This window comes from Mustela erminea, chromosome 4, assembly GCF_009829155.1.
Source record: "Mustela erminea isolate mMusErm1 chromosome 4, mMusErm1.Pri, whole genome shotgun sequence".
NCBI lineage: Eukaryota > Metazoa > Chordata > Mammalia > Carnivora > Mustelidae > Mustela > Mustela erminea.
In genome coordinates, this window is record NC_045617.1 from 6,021,289 (window position 1) to 6,036,807 (window position 15,519).

At 39.0% G+C, this 15,519-nt stretch overlaps 1 protein-coding gene across 3 annotated transcripts in view; it reads left to right on the top strand.

The window, feature by feature from the left end:
* PRKN (parkin RBR E3 ubiquitin protein ligase) overlaps positions 1–15,519 on the top strand; it is a 1,064,961-nt gene that overhangs the window by 32,330 nt on the left and 1,017,112 nt on the right. For all 3 annotated transcript variants that reach the window (XM_032337964.1, XM_032337965.1, XM_032337966.1), the window contains exon 2: positions 14,913–15,076. In XM_032337964.1, coding sequence (XP_032193855.1) covers positions 14,913–15,076 — 164 coding nt within the window. The remainder of the gene's footprint in view (positions 1–14,912; positions 15,077–15,519) is intronic.

Genomic DNA, 15,519 nt, shown 5'->3' on the forward strand with positions numbered 1-15,519 from the left:
CTACTCCCTCTGCCTTTGCCTTCCTCTCTGCCTCCCTGTGTTCTCTCTCTCTCTCTCTCTCTCTCTCTGTCAAATAAGTAAATAAAACCTTAAAAGAGATATTTTAACAAATATTTCCTTTGTCTGGCTTGAAAGCCTCTATATTTGAATCTACGCTCTACATGTTGAGTGGTACATGCCACTGGTTTAAATTTTCACTGGAAAGTTAGCAAATACATTTGAAAATGGAATTTTGTATTTAAGTTTTAGGGGCAGAATTATAGTGTCTATTTTTGTCTGTGGGACAAAAATTTCAGTTTATTGACTAGGTGATCACTTTTTTAAACCCTTAAATGACTTGACTTATGCCAAGTCAATAGAAAATATTAGGGTGTGGGTTTCTTGTATTAATATTAGTGCTGTCATTTAGTGAGTGTTTGCTGTGTTTCAGGCACTCTTCCAGATTTTTCTGGTATATAAGTCAACAGTGGTATGGTGCTGGCTTTGGAGCATTTTAGCTTAAATATTTTTAATGCATGAATCAACAATTGATGTTAGATTACAAGGAGAACATTTACTTCTTTATTTCTTTACTCAATTCAAAAATTTAATTTTATTAGTTTTCTCCAACTTAAAAACTAGTGAAATAAATTTACTCTAGTATCACATTGAAAATTTATAGGGAAAAAAGTTAGAGATAAAGACTGAAAGTTGCCTTCCCCATAAAACAAAAAACAAAACAAAACAAAACCCAGCCAAGGCTAATTCATTTTATTCACACTTCTAACAGACTGTCCCATCTCTGGGAGAGAAAGACATAAATTGTTGACACTTAACATCAGAACATATTTTTATAATAGTAGCTTTTCCCTAAAATGGTACTTCTATCTGAGGAACTATTTCTGTTGTTGTTGTAGTTCATTTATTTTTTAGTTATCTTTGTAAACCTCTTTTTGATTGAGGCAACTGAGACATGCAAAATTGTTTGAAATTGTTTCTATATAAAAGAACAAAGTAAAATTATATGTGGAAAGTATTTCACCTGCAGTTAAGCAAACAGAGAAACAAACCATTGAACCTCAGGATCATGTGATCTCCAGAGTTTGTGTCTGAAACACTAAAAGTCTGTTTAGTTTCACAATCGACTCTAAATAGGATGACATTCATTTTGTAGTTTGTGTAGTTTTGATTTCTTTGTATTAATCAGCTTCATTGTGATTTTAGCTTCCATTTGTAACAGAATTCATAATATTCTAATTATTTTGATCATATATCGTATAAAAATATTTATTTTGAAAATTCATGTATTTACTTGCATGTTCTTAAGTTGTTATAAAAATTTTATTACAGGTTTAAATACTTGGAGTATTATATTGTTAATAAGAAGGTTTAAATGATACAATTGCATTTTAATGTGTCCAATAGTGTATTAAAGCTATAATAATTTGTTTTTTTCCTTCATTTTAATAATAAATGAAAAGGCATGTTTTTATAGTCAGAAATTTTACATATATATTTTTTCAAACTTGTTTTCTATTTCATTTCCCCCAGTACTTGATCTTAATGTAATAGAGTCAATCCTTCTTAGGCATGGATTCTGTATTTCATTTATCTACACATTACAATATATTTTTAACCCCCAAATTAATACTTGGGGCACTCTCCTGGTCATTCACAAACATTCACATACTGGTGAGAAAATTGAGACACTCCAGAGGCAGCTTCCCAGCCAGGGCTGAGCAAGGCGCCTCTCTACTTTCTTGTTTCAACTCTCTTACTGTAAACAGATGTCCTTATTGTGGTCTATTTCATTCCATGTTTCTGTGTTTTTGAGTATTTTATTGGTGATTTCATTGTATTAAATGATCACCAAGTGTAGTGCTAAAGTGTGGGCTAGTATTCCTAAGCACAAGAAGGCTGTAATGTGCCTAATGGGGAAGATACATGTGATACTTTGTCCAGGCATGAGTTTGGATAGCTGTTTGCTATGAGTTAAGTGTTAATAGATCATCCATATTTATTAAATGAGATATATTTAAACAAACACATAAAATAAGGTTATGTATTGATTGGTTCATGAAAATGTTGTTACCAGAGGTTCAACAGAATCTATCTTTTATTTCTCCTGCGAGTAAAATGGCTCAGTTTTTTGAATTTGGTGTTTGTGGTAATTTTCTATAACATAACTACCATAAATAACAAAAACAGACTTTAAAAATATTTATGAATCACCTGAAATACATTTCTGCAAGAAAAACATGTACAAAAGATTGAAATTTTAGAGAGAGACTGGGGAAGATGGGAGCAGAGTAGGAAGACCACTAGGCTTACCTCATGCCGTGAACACAATACACAACTATCAAATCATCCTAAATGCCCCAGAAACCGACCTGAAGACTGGAAGAACAACTCCACAACTAAAGGTAGAGAAGAGTCCACACTGAAGAAGGTAGGAAGTGTGGAGATGTGGTTTGGGAGAGAAACGGATCACGATTGCTGTGGTGCGGAGGGAGCTGCCGTCACAGAGAAGGGTGAGAGACAGACTAACACAGAGGAGAGAACACAAGAAAAATGAATCTCCATAGCAATTGGATTACAAAGAAGAAGAGCTGAATTTTTGCAACCAGCAGGGCTCAAAGTCTGGTGTTTTAAAGGCAGAGGGCTTGGTTCAGGGAGAACGTGGTGGACATTGGGGCTGTTCTTGGAGAGAAGGAAGGGGAAACGACCCACAGACATACATCATAGAGACAGCAATCTGAAGAGTGCCTGGGGCACACAGTGGGGAGGTTGTTTGCTCATCTTGGAGTGTATCTCAGAGAGTTGGCATTCATGGAGAGACCCCCTCCAGGAACAAAGGAATTGGCAGACACAATTTCTCTTCTCTAACCCCCATCGTAGATACAGGGGCACTGGCAGAAACCAACACAGAGCCAATACTTACTTCCCAACTTGCATACTCCAAGCCTATTCCCTTATGCCTTGGTGGAAATACCCTTCCCTGTCATGCTTGCCTCAGTCCCAGCATGGCTGGTTCCCTCCCCAAGAAAACCAGCCCAAACCTCTAACCACACTGTATCTTCTGTCCTTGGAGTTCTTCATAGGGCCATTGCCCTCAAGAACAGGAGAAGTAGCTGACTTTCCTAAAAGACAGAAGCAGGCACGGATAGTTCAACAAAATGAGAAGAGAGAGGAATTTGCCCCAAATAAAAGAACAGGACAAGGCCATGGCCAGAGATGTAAGATATAAGGAACATGCCTAATAGAGAATTTAAAGTAAAGATCATAAAGATACTCAATGGACTTGAGAAAAGAGTGGAAGGTGTGAGTGAGATCCTTAACACAGAGATGAGGAATAACACAGCGGAGATAAAGGGCTCAATAAATGAGATGAGAAACATGCTGATGGAATGAGCAGCAGGCTGGAAGAAGCAAAGGAATTGATTAATGGCTTAAAAAACAGAGTAATGGGAAGTAATCAAGTGAAATAAAAGAGAGGAAGAAAGAAATATGCATAATGAGAGGGGACTTATTTAAGGAACTCAATTACTCTACCAGGCATAATAACATTCACATTATAGAAATGCTAGAAAAAGAGAAAGAAAAAGGAGCAGAAAATGTATTTAAGAAATAATAGCTTAGGGCGCCTGGGTGGCTCAGTGGGTTAAGCCGCTGCCTTCGGCTCAGGTCATGATCTCAGGGTCCTGGGATCGAGTCCCGCATCGGGCTCTCTGCTCAGCAGGGAGCCTGCTTCCCTCTCTCTCTCTCTGCCTGCCTCTCCGACTACTTGTGATTTCTCTCTGTCAAATAAATAAATAAAATCTTAAAAAAAAAAAAAAGAAAAAAAAAAGAAATAATAGCTTAAAAAATCCCTTATTTGGGGTAGGAAACAGCCAGATCCAGAAAGCTGAGAACCCCCAACAATATCAACAAGGGCAGATCCATACCAAGACACATAATTAAAATGGCAAAATATAGTAATAGAGAAAGCATTTTAAATGTTTCAAGACAAAATAAGACAGTTACATATAAGGGAAACCCTAATAACTTATCAGGGGATTTTTTAGTAGAAATTTTCCAAGCCAAAGGGAGTGGCATGATATGTTCAAAATGCTGAGTGAGAAAAATCTGCAGCCAAGGATGCTCTGTCCAGCAAGGCTATCATTCAGAATAAAGCAGAGATAGAAAGCTTCCCAGACAAACAAGAACTAAAGGAGTTCATGAGCACTAAACCAGTCCTGTAAGAAATAGTAAAGGAAGCCCATTGAGTGGAAATGAAAGACCCAACAAGATAGAATGAAGGTAAGAAACACAAAAGCAGTAAAAATTAATATTTTTGTAAAATCTCAGCCAAAGAACTCAAAGTAAAAGGATGTAAAATATGATACCATATACCTAAACATGGAGAGGAGTAAAGAATGAGTTCTAACTTAAATTACCATCAACTTAATATAGACTACTATATACAGAAGATGTTATGTACAAGCCTAATGATAACCACAAATCAAAAGCCACTAGAAAAGAATAAAGAGAAAGAAATCCAAATATATCACTCAAAAAAAAAAAAAACCCACAAGAAAACCAGCAAACCATGAAAGAAAGGCAAGAAAGGATCCGAGAAAAATCTTCAGAAAAAAAAAAAATACAAAACAAGTAATAAAATGGCAATAAATATGTATTCATCAATAATTACTTTGAATATAAATGGATTAAATGCTCCAATCACAGACATCGTACTGACAGAATGGATTAAAAAAAAAAAAAAAAACAAGACCCTATGGTCAGTTAACGTTCAACAAATCAGAAAAGAATATCCAATGGAAAGAAGGCAGTCTCTTCAACAAATGGTGTTCAGAAAAAGAAAACAAAAACAACAACAACAACAAAACCAAACAGCCACATGCAGAAGAATGAAACTAGATCACTTTCTTATACCATACACAAAAATGAATTCAAAATGGGTTAAAGACCTTATTGTGGGGCATGAAACCATAAAAATCCTAGAAGAGAAGACAGTAACCTCTTTGACATTGGCCATACAACTTCTTACTAGATATGTTTGCCAAGGCAAGGGAAACAAAAGCAAAAATAAACTATTGGGAGTTCATAAAAATAAACAGCTTCTTCACTGTGAAGGAAAATAATCAACAAATCTAAATGGCAATCTAGAGAATCGAAGAAGGTGTTTGCAAATACATCCGATGAAGGGTTAGTATCCACGATGTGTAAAGAACTTACAGAACTCAACACCTGAAAACAAATAATCCAGTTAAAAGTGGGCAGAACACATGAACAGACATTTTTCCAAAGAAGACATGGAGATGGCTAACAGACAAATGAAAAGATACTCATCGCTTACCATCAGGGAAATGCAAATCAAAACTACAATGTTATACCTGTCAATGGCTTAAATCAATAGCACAAGAAACAACAGGTATTTGCAAGGGTATGGGTAAAAAGTAACCCTCTTGCATGTTGGTGGGAATGTAAACTGGTCCAGCCACCATGGAAAACAAAATTGAGTTTCCCTAATAAGTTAAAAATAGAACTATGCAATCCAGGGATTTCACTACTGGGTATTTATCCAAAGAATACAAAAACACTATTTTAAAGAGGTACATGTACCCCTATGTTTAGAGTAACATTATTTACAATAACCAAGATACAGAAGCAGCTCAAATATCCATAGATGGATGAATGGATAAAGAAGATGTGGTGAATAGTATATATAATGGAATACTATTCAACCATAACAAAGAGTGAAATCTTGCCATTTGCATGGACATGGATGTAGCTAGTTAGTATAATGCTAAGTGAATTAAGTTCGAGAAAGATAAATACCATATGGCTTGTATGTAGAATTTAGAAAACTGAGGAACATAAAACTGAGAAACAGTTTTAGAAAACAGGGGGAAAAAGGGAGAGAGAGAGACAAACCACAACAAAGTTTAACTATGGAGAACAAACTGATGGTTACAGAGGGGAAGAGGGTGGAAAGAAGGGGGAAACAAGTGATGGGGCTTACGGAGTGCACTTGTCCTTGTGGGCAGCAGGTGATGTATGGAAGAGTTGAATCATATTGTACACCTGAAACTCGTATAACACTGTATGTTAGCTAACTGGAATAAAATAAAAACTAAAAAAAAAAAAAAAAGACATTTAAGATGTATTTTTAAATTCCCTGGTATCATAAAGCATTGATGTTAACAATTTCTGCTGGATTGTGATATGGACAAATAATTATGAAGCATAAAATTATATTGGAAACGTATCTCTGAATTGGGAGGAATAGGTTATTTTTCTAACTCATGTATCTGTGGATGAATTTTACTTATTGCTAGAATGAAGTAGGTTCAGCATCATTCTTTTTATTTTTATAGTTCTAATAAATAAGCATATGGGAATAGAAAGAATTTTATTATAAAACTATTACTTCATTTTTAATGCATTCAAAATTATAATATGAGAAAAATACTTAGTAAGACTTCAATACAGTTATTTCAGTGATTGATCAGTTTATGACCCAACTGACTCCATCTTTAATTTTGTTGAAAGCAAAGAATTTGTAATTACATACTTACTAGGAAAATAATCATATAGTCTTTCACTTTTTTTGCTTTCTGGGAAGTGTATGAAATAGATTATACCAAGATTTTTTTAACTCATTTTTAATTTAACTGCCATTCTTTCATTTAGAGGTATTTTGTTGCATCTGATAAATTTATAAAATGTTGGGAAAATTAAAATATTAACTTCATCTCAACTTTGCCAGTGCAATATTTATGATTAAGTGTTTTTATCTTTATGTTTTTATCAAAGCCTTTGAGCTGTGTATAAGTTATTCTGTTCATAGAAAACACCTGCCTTCTGACATGTTTTGTAAAACTAGCCTGCTTTATCAAATCAGTCAGCCAATAAGAATTAATTTGTCAGAACAAAAATGGGCCCAAACAGCCATCTTGTTATAATCAAATTCTTATTCTACAATGGGTGTGTGGCTGTCTGGTTGTCTAACCACGTGTCTCGCTGGCTGAATGGGTGGATGGATGGATGGATGGATGGATGGATGGTTAGAAGGGTGGGTGGCTATGTAAGGAAGGGAACTTTGACAGCAATTCATTTCCTAAATGAAATAAAGGCACTCCCACCTTCCATGTGACAAAGAACAATCTTAACTTTGCTATTCTGAGACCTTCCCTGAGAAGGAATGACTTTTCTGGCAATACTGAGGAAGTAGAAGAGCTGGGGCAGGTAAATGAACATCATCATTCCTCTTACCCCTCTGCTGTGTAGCTGAATTTCTAACCACACAATACAACCCATGTTGCAGAACCTCACACAGCCTGCTTCCGGTGTCAACCCTTGCCCTGCTGTGTAAGAAGTAAGCCTCGCCTGGTTTTAAAAGAGGCCTCACAGTCACCAGTAGTTCCTGTTCTCCTTTTCTGATGCCCTGTGGTAATGTACCAGAGTGGAATTGGCTGGACGTATGATATACGTTTTCTTTGGTACAGTGAGGCTATGTTGATTTTGAAGAAAAAGTGGGACAAAAGATTATCAGTATGCCTCATCCATTAACATGTTTTTAGACATGTCAGTTTTCAGGAAGGTACGGGAAGAATAGAACGTGGAAGGATTATCCTCTTAGGCCCTCAGGGTGGTGTATAGCCCTGTGTGAAAGTCAGTGGCCTGAAGGAGAGGGGCTGAGGACACCAGCTCTAGCTCCTGCTTTTTTCCTTATAAATTTTGGGTAAATCACTTTGCCTTCTCATACTTCTGTCTATTCATTTTGAAAGTAGGAATAGCAAATGCTGCCCCAATTATCTTTCAGAGCTATTGTGAAGATTAGCTGGGATAATGTCTGTAAAAGCATTTTGAAAACTGAGAGCTCTATCTAAACAGATGATATCATTATCTGTATCCTAAAGTCACTCTAGATCAATTACAGTGCACCACAAAGCATAGTGAAGTAGAATTGATCTGAATAATCTTAATTATTGAAAGAGAATAAAAGGTAGGTTTTTTTGGTTACCCAAAATATTAATATTGTCCAATTGACATAGTAACCACAATTTTAAGCTGTATATTGGGCCTTAGGTAAGAACTAATAATTGTTGAAACTTATAGTATACTAGGCAGTTTTATACATTCCATATATCAATTCATTTAATTCTCACAACAAATTTATGAGCCTGGCACTGTTATTATCTCTTCTTTTATAGAAAATAAACTGAAGTTCAAAAACTGTGTGACTTGGTTACACAGTCTGATAGGGTCAGACCTAGGTTTTGAATCCTGGCAGGTGGTTCCACAGACCATGGTCTTAGCCATAAGACACACCTCGTGTTATACAGATTCTTAATTGCATTTTTCCTACCTCTAATTCTCTACCTCCCATACTATGACTTCTGCTAAATAATTAAAGAAGAAAATGGTAGAACTAATCAATGAAGAAAACTGTGTGGCAGGAGGAAAAGAGAGAGAAAGGACAAATAGGAAATCCAGTGGGTACTCCTTTGTCAAAGAATCATAGTCATCTCAAGGCCATGAGTGACATCTTTGGCAGTTGCTGTTGGATCGGCCTCTTGATCTCTTACCTTGTGAGGGGAATAGGAAGGGCTCAACCTCCTTTTTGTCTGTCCTGGGAGGCTGGGAACAGAGGGAGACCTGCACACTCCAAGACTGGTTAAATGAGGTACATGTCACCTCACCCAACTCAAAGATAGGAAGGAATAGGTGGGCACAGGGTGTGATTTTTGGCCTTCTTTCCATCTCAGGTGTTCACAGCATATTTTGTCTTCGAATCTATGCGATATAAATGTTGCCATTCCTACCTTTTTATAATTATTATGCTTTTTGTTCATTCACTTTCAAACTGTTTGTATCTTTATATTGAAAATGGAGCTTTTGTAGACCATATGTATTTGGAGCTACTTTGTTCTATCTATTCTGAGTCTCTGCCTTTTAACTGGAATGTTGATTCCATTAGAACTTACTGTAATTATGGATATGGTTGAATTTAGTTCTTCCATTTCATTCTATTTTTTTCCTCTGTTTTTATTTCCCTGTTTCTCTTCTCCCCCCTTTCTGGAGATTCTATTTTTTAGAATGCCATTGGGGGGGGGGGCCTGGGTGGCTCAGTGGGTTAAAGCCTCTGCCTTTGGCTCAGGTCATGATCCCAGGGTGCTCGGATCAAGCCCCACATTGGGCTCTCTGCTCAGTGGGGAGCCTGCTTCCCCCTTTTTCTTTTGGCCTGCCTCTCTGCTTACTTATGATATCTGTCTGTCAAATAAATAAAAATCTTTTAGAATGCCATTGGTAATTTTTATATGCTTTTTAACTCAACATTTTTAGTCACTTTTTACTCTAAGAATTATAATGTATATTCTTAATTTTTTTACAGTCTATTTATTGTTAATATTACACCACTTTCCTCCAAAAATGTGTGGAAGGCTTACAGCCTAATAGGTCCATATCCATTCCCCCATTCTTTATGCTATAGTTGTCATACTTGTTATATCTGCATGTGTTTTAAACTCCACATGACTCTATATAGTTCTATAGCATGAGGAATGTAGGAATTGGTCCTAAGAAGTAGTAACTCCATGGACTCACATCATCCTGAGCATGGGTTGAGGTAGAAGTTTATGGGAGAGTTGGATCTTAAAAGAAGACTAGATAGTAACAATCATATTAAGTGAACGTTTCCTATGGAAATATATTGAATTGCACATGAATTATGTTGCACACAGGATGGATTATACAACCCTGGGAGAACACGCAGGTACCAAAGAAGAGAGTCTAAGTAGACCCTTGGGCACTCTAAAATCAGTAAGTCCAATACAGGAAGAGAACTCAGTAGATGAAGCTAAGAAAGCATGTCCTGTGTTGTAGGGGGAAACCAGGATGGTGTGATGGCACATGCCTGGAGAAAAGAAGTGTTATAAGAACAAAAATCTACTGAATGTCTCTGAATGGTCAAATACGAGAAAAATAGAACTGGAACCATTGAATTAGAAGTATTCTAATACTAATAGACTTAAAATTATTCTAATAACAATTAGAATTATTATTAGAAGTGTTATGGAATTATTATAGAATAATTATAGCATTATTATTAGGTGACTGCTTTACCAAGAGTAGTCTTCAAGAGTGGGTTCACAAAAGGATGTGAAGTAAGTCAGTGGTGAGCAGAACTATAATAAATTCATAGTAAGGTTTTCTGTGTAGAGAAGTGGACAATGCCTGAAGGGGAAAGTGAGGACAGGGTTTGTCTGTTTACAATAGGAGAATCTAGTCTTAGTGGTAATTTTTAATAGGTAAAGAAGAAACTACCCCACCAAGGGATAGTTAGCGATATGTAGGGGTACTTCCTGGTCATCTCAATTGCCAGGGGATGCTCCCGGTGTTTGTCAGACTGCAGATGGAGCTAAACATCCTGTCGAGAGAGCTTGGGGCATTCTTTCTTGAGGAAGAATTATCTTACCGCAAAAGCACCGAGCCTATTTCTATGCGGATGACAATGATCTGTCTTGGCTTCTGTTTTTGTTTAATTCTCTCAGCAGAAATGTCTGAGCCTCGCATGATGTTCGGTGCCATCTAAAGCCAAGTCTTTGACAAATCTGGACTGCTTTCTGATTTGTCCCCCTTGGATCACCCCTTCTAAGGTCTCCAGGGAATTTATCACTGTGACTAAGGGAAAGCCAGGCTGGTTTATGCCCATCCTTGAGCCTATCGCTGTAACAAGGAGGGTGAAGTTGTGCTGATTAATAACCATCCGTTCTGGACTCAAGGGAGAGAGTGGCTCAGCCCACCTAATTCCATGACTGCTCTCCGTGTGGGAAGCAGAATGGCTGTTTTCAAGGTAGGCCAGATCCTATAAGAGCCATCGTCTTTGGATGGATCATAGGAATGATGAATGATTGGAAACTACTACAGTTGTTACTCAGGCATTTTTACCCCAGTCAGGCTGGGCAAAGGGAATAGCCTTGGGAGAAACATACGTGCCCATCACCCAATGACTCCTTCCCCTTTTTTTCTCAGTTACTTTCTTATCCTCTGGATCTTCTGAACACTGGTAAGGGATGGCACCAAAATGAGTGTGGGTGTGTCTCATTATCTTTTTCTTAGCAATGCATTATGGTATTTATTATTGATTATTAACATTGTCAACATTATTGATAGTGTTAACTCGTATATTATTTATTTCTGATGCTATTATAGGTGTCATTGAATCAATGCATTCCCAAACTTTTAATTTATGATTAAATCTCAGGAAAGGAGACAAGCTAAATTCTTTATCTGGGTCTCTTTGTTCCTGGGAGTTTTCTGTCCATCATGAAGAAGGACAGAAACCAGAAAAATAGGCTACTTTATTTAGCATTTATCCATATCCCATTTAATCTATGTTAGTTACAATATAAAGAATGGATGCTACTTAGCACTAGCTCCTCTAGGTGACTGAAATTAAGGAATTGTTTTTGGATTACAAACTGCCTTGTAACTAAGAGTACAGATGTGTACCAAATGCCATAATTTCCTGATGCATCTGTAATCATTGCAAACCTTTTGTAATGGGGCATTTAAGGTTGCACACATTATCTCCATTTAGCAGGCAAGGAGCTAAGAAGGATGACCAGGTCATTTGTCCCAAGTCTTAAAATTAGCAAGTGGCACCACCAGCATCCCTTTTCTCTTTTCCTGACTCTAAAGATACTCTTCTTCCTGTGACTTTGCAAGAGGTAGTAGAGGGACAAGGTTGGGTGCATTCCTCTCTTCCTCTCTTTTGGGAATCTTGGAGTTTCAGGACCAGGACCCATAGGACATGACACATTTCTCCCATGTGCCAGAAGAAGATAGAGACCCACCAAAAAATACACTACTGCCACTAGGCACCGGTCATGTCCCACATAGTGGCACTTGATTATTGATGATCAGGTCACCTGAAAATGTTTGTTCTTATCTGTGACCATATTTTCGTTTGCCTAATACCTGCTGTGCATTTGGTGGGTTTTCCATTGTCTGTCCCTAGTGTGTATTTGAACTGCTACTCAAAAACACTCATTTTTTAACTATTGACATGACTTAACCAAATTGAACGTAAGTTCAAAAACTTAAATTTTTCTACTTAAACGGAATGAAGAAAAGCCTTTAGATACTAATGATTTGAGTTGTGGTATAGAACTCTCTAGTATGTTTTTTGCAGTTCTTTTTCACTTTAATTTGGCTACTTTGTTTTTATAATTCTTGTCCTTAAGATGGAATGCCCCTAATTGAAACCCCTGGAGAAAAATCTTCTACTCAGGGCATCCTGGAATTTTTATTCTAGTTTTAGTGACTTTTGTATAGTCCCGAGCTGTTGCTTCCCATGGTTCCTCCCTATGGCATTTTGCTTTAAAAACAAATCTGTTCACACCATTAGAAAACTGTGTGTAGAACTGGGGCCACACCTTTTGTCCCTTCTTGCCCCTTACTTGTTTCCTATCTTATCTGATGAATTGGTTGCCTTATGGTCTCTGATCTGAGGATTCTGGGAATATACTGCAAGGGCTTCCAGTACACATTTATTTCTCCTCCTCTACTTCAGTGGTGTCATATGACATCTACTTAAAAGTTTATCAAAAGCCCCTTTTCCTCTGTAATTCTTTTCATCATTTAAAAAAAAATTTTTGATTTGGAACACTTTTGTCATTTCCAGTGCATGCTCCTTCCCTAACTATGTTTCTGTGCCGGGTAGACTATGTCAGGTTTTTGTTCTTGGGTGTCATCTGTGACACCTGCTCTCATTTTGGTGTCATTTTTATTTTATTGTGTCTTATAATCATTGTTCTTTTTTCTTTGGTCTTAGAGCTTCATCGAAGCTTTTATTTTTTAATCCCATTTTCCGCTGCTAACCTGGATAGGGGATATCTGAATTATGTTAGAAAGCCTCTTTGCTGTTGTTGTTTGTCTTTTTATCCTAAGGAAAAGGAATGTGGACTTTCTTTGGAGAATATTTTAGGCAGCCTGTTATAGTAGAAATGGAAAGGAGTTTAGAGTTTGATTGAACTGAATTTGAGTTGTGATTCCATTACAAAGCAGCTGATGTCCTTAAAAAAGTGATTACAATTCCCTAGGACTCCATTTACTATTCTGTTAGGTAAGGCTAACAATACTGACCTTACCAGATCATCGGAAAGCTTAAAGATAGCATATGTGAGGTGCTACTTCTGCCAAATCGTGGGTGTTCGATTATTATTGGCGTTGCAGTGACTATTTTATTATAATTGTTACTCGGTGGGCCATCTCTTATTTGAATTGACAACTAGTAAGTGATAATGCTACATTTAAAGGGGATGCTGCAGAAAATAAGCTATAGTGGCTGGCCTTAAGGAGTTTATCATCTTTAAAGAAGGAGAATTATATACCCAAAACATGTAAGTCTTATACAAACATTCATTATTTTTTAAAGTAATTATGTGATCGTTGTAAACACTATAAATACTGCTTAACACATCACAGAACACCCTCTGTGGCTTATTTATTGTGACAGGGAACTGAGAGTTAAAGCAATAGGGGTAAGACTCTTACCCCACCTGCTCCACTGGGAAGGGACCTCCAGGGACTGGCATTGGGGTCCTTCCCACTCTGGAGGGTGTCCTTGGAACTCGGTGCTCCACTGCCTCCAAGAGAGACTGTGGCAAACAAATAGTGTAAGATGGTTGTGTTCACCCCCCCGAGGCCCTAAGAGGCAGCTGGGTCTTGACTGGGCTGATCGTGAGAGGCCTGTTGGAGGAGGAGCATCTGAGCTGGATCCTGTGGTGGGCAGGCTTTCAGCAGGCGCGGGTGAAGAAGGGTGTGGGAAGGGGAGACAGGGGTGCGCAGGGGTTCTGGGGGCCTTCAGTGCGGCAGTGCGCATGTGCGGACTGATGGAGGAGCCAGCGGGATATCGGTTTGCGTCAGATGACCGGGGCCTGGGACTCTCTCCCAGCAGACACAGTGGCCCTTTAAAAGATTTGAGGGCAGAGAAATCATATGATAGTTGTCTTTCTCTGCTTGACTTATTTCGCTAAGCATGATATGCTCTAGTTCCATCCATGTTGTCGCAAATGGCAAGATTTCATTTCTTTTGATGGCTGCGTAGTATTCCATTGTGTATATATACCACATCTTCTCTGGGTTGCATAGGCTTGCTCTGCAGAACGGTGCCGGGTGTTTTGGAAGCGAAGAGAGTCTATTAAGACTCCAGTTCGGAGGCTGGTGCAAGAACCGAGAAAAGATGGACTGAAAGTAGTGACAGAACGCGCGCGCAGGAAGGGACCTGTGTGGGTGACAGTGACAAGTTCGATGCCCGTCAGCCACGTCGAGGAGGCGGGCGGGTCGGCCGGTCCCAGGGTCGGTCGTGACAGGGTAGCGGCTCCAATCGGGAAGACGGTGTCGGTAGTTTGAAAAGAAAGGGCGAGTAAGTGTCACCGGCAGATCCAGTGGGGCCCTTGCGTGGGTCACGCAGTGTCTCGGGCTCGGGTCGGTCTTCCTGCAGCTGCGAGGTTCCCATCGCTGCACCGTGAGCGCAAACCGAGCATCTCTAATGTTTGTGAGGAAGAGGGCTCCGTGGAGGGCGTGCTGGTTCCAGCCTGTCCATAACCTCCCGGGAGTCTGGCCTTTCCCATGTGGCCGGGGTTCTGCGTGAGCCCTTTGTGGCCCCGGACAGGCGTCGGAGGGAGCATGCGATTGCGTTTCAGGGTCACTGACGGATGTAGAAAGGGAAATCCCACAGCGAAACTCCAGTTTTCTTCAAACCTTGCTCCATTGCATTCAGTTCTATGTTACAAGTGGAAGAAAACATATGGCCGTTCATCGAAGGGCGGGCCAGCGGTAACTTGGGTCAAAAATGTTGCTACTGCCATGTCCAAGCTTTGAGTAATACTCACTTTCCCCCTCTCTCCCAATGTCCCGGTCAGTGTTTGTCAGGTTCAACTCCAGCCATGGTTTCCCAGTGGAGGTCGAGTCTGACACCAGCATCTTCCAGCTCAAGGAGGTGGTTGCTAAGCGACAGGGGGTTCCAGCTGACCAGTTGCGTGTGATTTTCGCCGGGAAGGAGCTTCGGAATGACTTGACGGTGCAGGTGAGTCTCCCTCGGTGGCTTGTTCCTGGGCTGCAGCCGGCCCCATTGCTTATGCCGCTGACTGTGCCAAGCTGACATTCATGCCTGAGATCTAATAGAATAAATAGTGCCTGGGGATTCCTTGAACTTTACTCCACACCGCTTCATTAATTCTGACCTTCTTAATTATGCATTAAAACAGCAAGCAGGAAGGGTCGGAAGAACAACTGTGAGCGAGGGAGAGAGAGAGAACACACAGACCGGCCTCAGTGAATAAATGTTTACTGACTACAGGAGCAGCAAGGCACAATTTCTGTGTCTGTTCAATTTCTACCTTACTTATTCCATTTGAATCTTAATGAAGAAGGATTCGAATAAATTGTTCCCAATCAGGCTGCTCAGTCCCTGCGCCGTGAGGAATTTGTAACCCAATTGTGACCCCTGGAGGATAGTCGTAAGTCTGC